The sequence below is a fragment of the Adiantum capillus-veneris genome, chromosome 5, assembly GCF_014529385.1.
Source record: "Adiantum capillus-veneris isolate H3 chromosome 5, ASM1452938v2, whole genome shotgun sequence".
Classification (NCBI taxonomy): Eukaryota; Viridiplantae; Streptophyta; class Polypodiopsida; order Polypodiales; family Pteridaceae; genus Adiantum; species Adiantum capillus-veneris.
In genome coordinates, this window is record NC_140935.1 from 86535092 (window position 1) to 86538234 (window position 3143).

At 47.4% G+C, this 3143-nt stretch overlaps 1 protein-coding gene across 1 annotated transcript; it reads left to right on the top strand.

Moving 5' to 3' along the window:
• The first annotated feature begins 1173 nt into the window (after positions 1-1173).
• Positions 1174-1503, top strand: LOC147457670 (auxin-responsive protein SAUR40-like). The gene has a single exon (XM_086513351.1). It carries the CDS (start codon positions 1174-1176, stop codon positions 1501-1503), a length of 330 nt encoding a protein of 109 aa, XP_086369477.1.
• Positions 1504-3143: the final 1640 nt, after the last annotated feature.

Consider the following 3143-nt stretch of genomic DNA (forward strand, 5'->3'; position numbering starts at 1 on the left):
CATGCTATTATAATTTATAAAAAACAATAACAAGCGTTCATGAATCACGACAAGAACATAACAAGATAAAATGTTAAAACTTAATTTTTTTGGTACGTTTTGCAAGCTTGGAAAGCAGTGGTAAAGCTCTCGTATGCTTATTTGTCCAATTACCATGCGATAAACTTTGTAGTGAGATATATGTATGTTGTCTTCCTGCAAATGAAACTTTGCTCTAGCCGACTTGTCATATTTGGTAGAGTTGAGAAGGGAGAGCTTCGTTTGGCATAAGCAGTCAAAAGCCTATGACGTCACCCCAATAAGACCTTCCTATGTGTAAGAAAGTGCTCTTGCTTAACCACCAAATATGGTACCGGGACAGAGCAATTGTGATTATGGTGTGAAACCATGCTAAAAGTTTCTTTCCCACTAGACTGTGTGCTCCATTTTCAGTGGGCAGCCAAATTTCATTTCAATCCCCGAAAAATTGGATGATCAGCTTCAGCTGATAGGCCAGTTGCTAGCAGTTAAAAGTTAAAACCTAAAAGAGAGAGAGACAAGGAGAACATGCCTGCCACATGAATGGTGGGGGAAAGACGTTATACGGCACCTCAGAGCTGGCCGGGCCTTACAGCACGGCAGTACCTGACCGTACCTGCTGGTACCTACCAACCCTGTGATGACTCATCCGACACTGCACTCCTGAGAAGAGCTCGCCGAGAGACGGGTCGCCCTTCTTTTGTAAAAGCAAGCTTGGCATGTTTCTTTATATGCAATCGCATGGTGCGCTTCTCTCGCGAGTCCCCCCCCGCCCCCCCCACCCACACACACAGTGCACCCCTCCTTCTAGTCTAGCCTCCCTTTACGGACCCCTTGTGATTCTATGAAGTTTGAAGCATATCCCTAACAGGTAGTACACATATAAGCACAGCATACTCCCCATCCTGACGAGCCCCCCCCCCCCCCCCCCCCCCCCCCCCCCCCCCCCCCCTCTCTCTCTCTCTCTCTCACAGCCCACAAACACAGAGAACACCCATGCTTTTCTCCATTTGTAAGCCTACCGCATACTTCTTTTCCTTTGAGGCGCCCTTCCTCTCTCTCTGTCTCCCATCTTAATCCACCTCCTACATGGGTCGGCTCACAAGAAAGCTCCAAACCCTTCTCCCCCTCCCTCCAAAACCACTCACTACGCATATGAGCTTCTCACGGCTGCCGAAATCTGACGCTCAAACCAAATCGTCATGCCTGCTAAAGAGGCTGGGATCCGCCCATATCCCTCAGGCGGCGGCCACTACGCCCCCCCCAAAGGGCCACTTACCCATTCGCGTTGTCAACAGTTCCTGCATATCCGATGATGGCCTGCTTTACTTCATCAAAGCAGAGCATCTAAACCACCCTCTTATTCTGGATCTGCTGCAAAGAGCTGCGGAGGAGTATGGCTATTCGCGGGTTGGGGCGCTTCAGGTGAATTGCGACACCGAAATGTTTGAGGATGTACTAAGCATGCTCGATTCCTCGAGGTGATAATTTGTATACATGGGTATACTGGCATAACTAGCATCCAAACTGCAGAACAGGTACAGATAGAGAAGGTCCATTGTATGGCTATGTCTGCATGCTACTTGCGTGGGCAACATGCGAATATCAAGTACAATTGGAGCGTGCAGTGCTCCCCTCCCACACACACACCCCGCGCGCGCGCGCTCAACTAAATATAGGTCACCCCTGCAAATAGGGTTTGCCTCGGATGTGAGTACTTTGCACAGTGCACTGCACCGACTATGTATTGCCATTTCTTTGTGCAGAAATTGTCCCTGGGCTCCTGGTACGATGTAGAATGTTTTCAAGCTGTATCAATGTGAATTAATGGGTCCTTTTCTGCTTATTTGGCGCGCGCGCGTTCGTCTGTGCGTGTGTGTGCGCGTCTCCTTAGAGAGAGAGAGAGAGAGAGAGAGGGGGGGGGGGGTTTCTCAAGGGGTACCTTCACACACATCGACGATGCCTTGTCCTGATTAACTGTCCGCCACATGTGAATGTAGCCTCAGGACTATGGCACGGAGCCACTCATTGTGGATCATACGTGTCAAAATTAAAAGAGTAGTCGACCTGAATCTTCCAAGCGGTCGTACTACGCACTATGTGTGAGAACCTTGAACTGTACCAGGGAAAGATTTTTATAGTTGCTTTGTTACGTTACTTCTCTGCATCAAGTTCGAAATGTGGGCACTAGTTGGCTTATTCCCTTGTTACTGAAAGAGAGAATTGTGAATTCAAATAGAGAGGCAGCCACATTTCATCCCTCCCCGTTGAAAGAACGGTTGAGATGATCTATTCATCGCTGGTGGTCGGTTCCTTGTGGATGCTTTGTGTCAATTGGTGTTGTGGATATATTAAGCAGAGATGTCCTCTGGCCCCCCTACTTTTCTCCATAGGATCACATCCTTTAATCATGACGCTCGAAGCTAGTGCGGAACGAGGGGAGTTGCAAGGTCTTGTTTTGCCAAGAAATAGCCAACTCCTAGCAAATCTATTTGCAGACGATTTTCTCCTCTTCTTGAAGGCGCGCCCCAAGGTCATCACAAAAGCTCTGGAGATTGTACAAATAATCTCAGAAGCTTTGGGGTCCCAGTGTAATATAGAGAAGTCAAGGTTGATCTCCTTGTCGGAAAATGACTCATTTGACCCTTCTATCTAGTTGGGGGAGATTGTCACAAAAGGCCATATATTCAGACATCTGGGAGCCCCCTTAAGGGTGGACGTGACTCACAAGCAAAGATTTGAGTGGGTGCTTGAAAAAATCAAAACAAAAATGAGTAGGTGGGAGTATGCTCTTCTCCCATTCCCAAGTGGGATAAAAGTGATGAATGCCTATATGATTCCTTACATTGCCTTCACTAGCTTGCATCTCAAGATGGCTAAGTGTCACTGGAAAGAGTTCTGAGAACCAATAAAAAATGTGTTTATGAAAAAACAACACGAAATCGTCTAGGCCATGGCAATGGGCCCTGTGGGAATCGGTTGCTTGACCGGTGAATCAAGGAGGCCTCGAAATTCTCAACCCTGTGGCCCATGCAGAAGCTTGTTTTACCAAGTTTGTTGTTTCCTTGGCTAAATAGGATCAAGTTTGGGTTGTCATGGTCAGAGATATGATAGAAGCAGCTAAA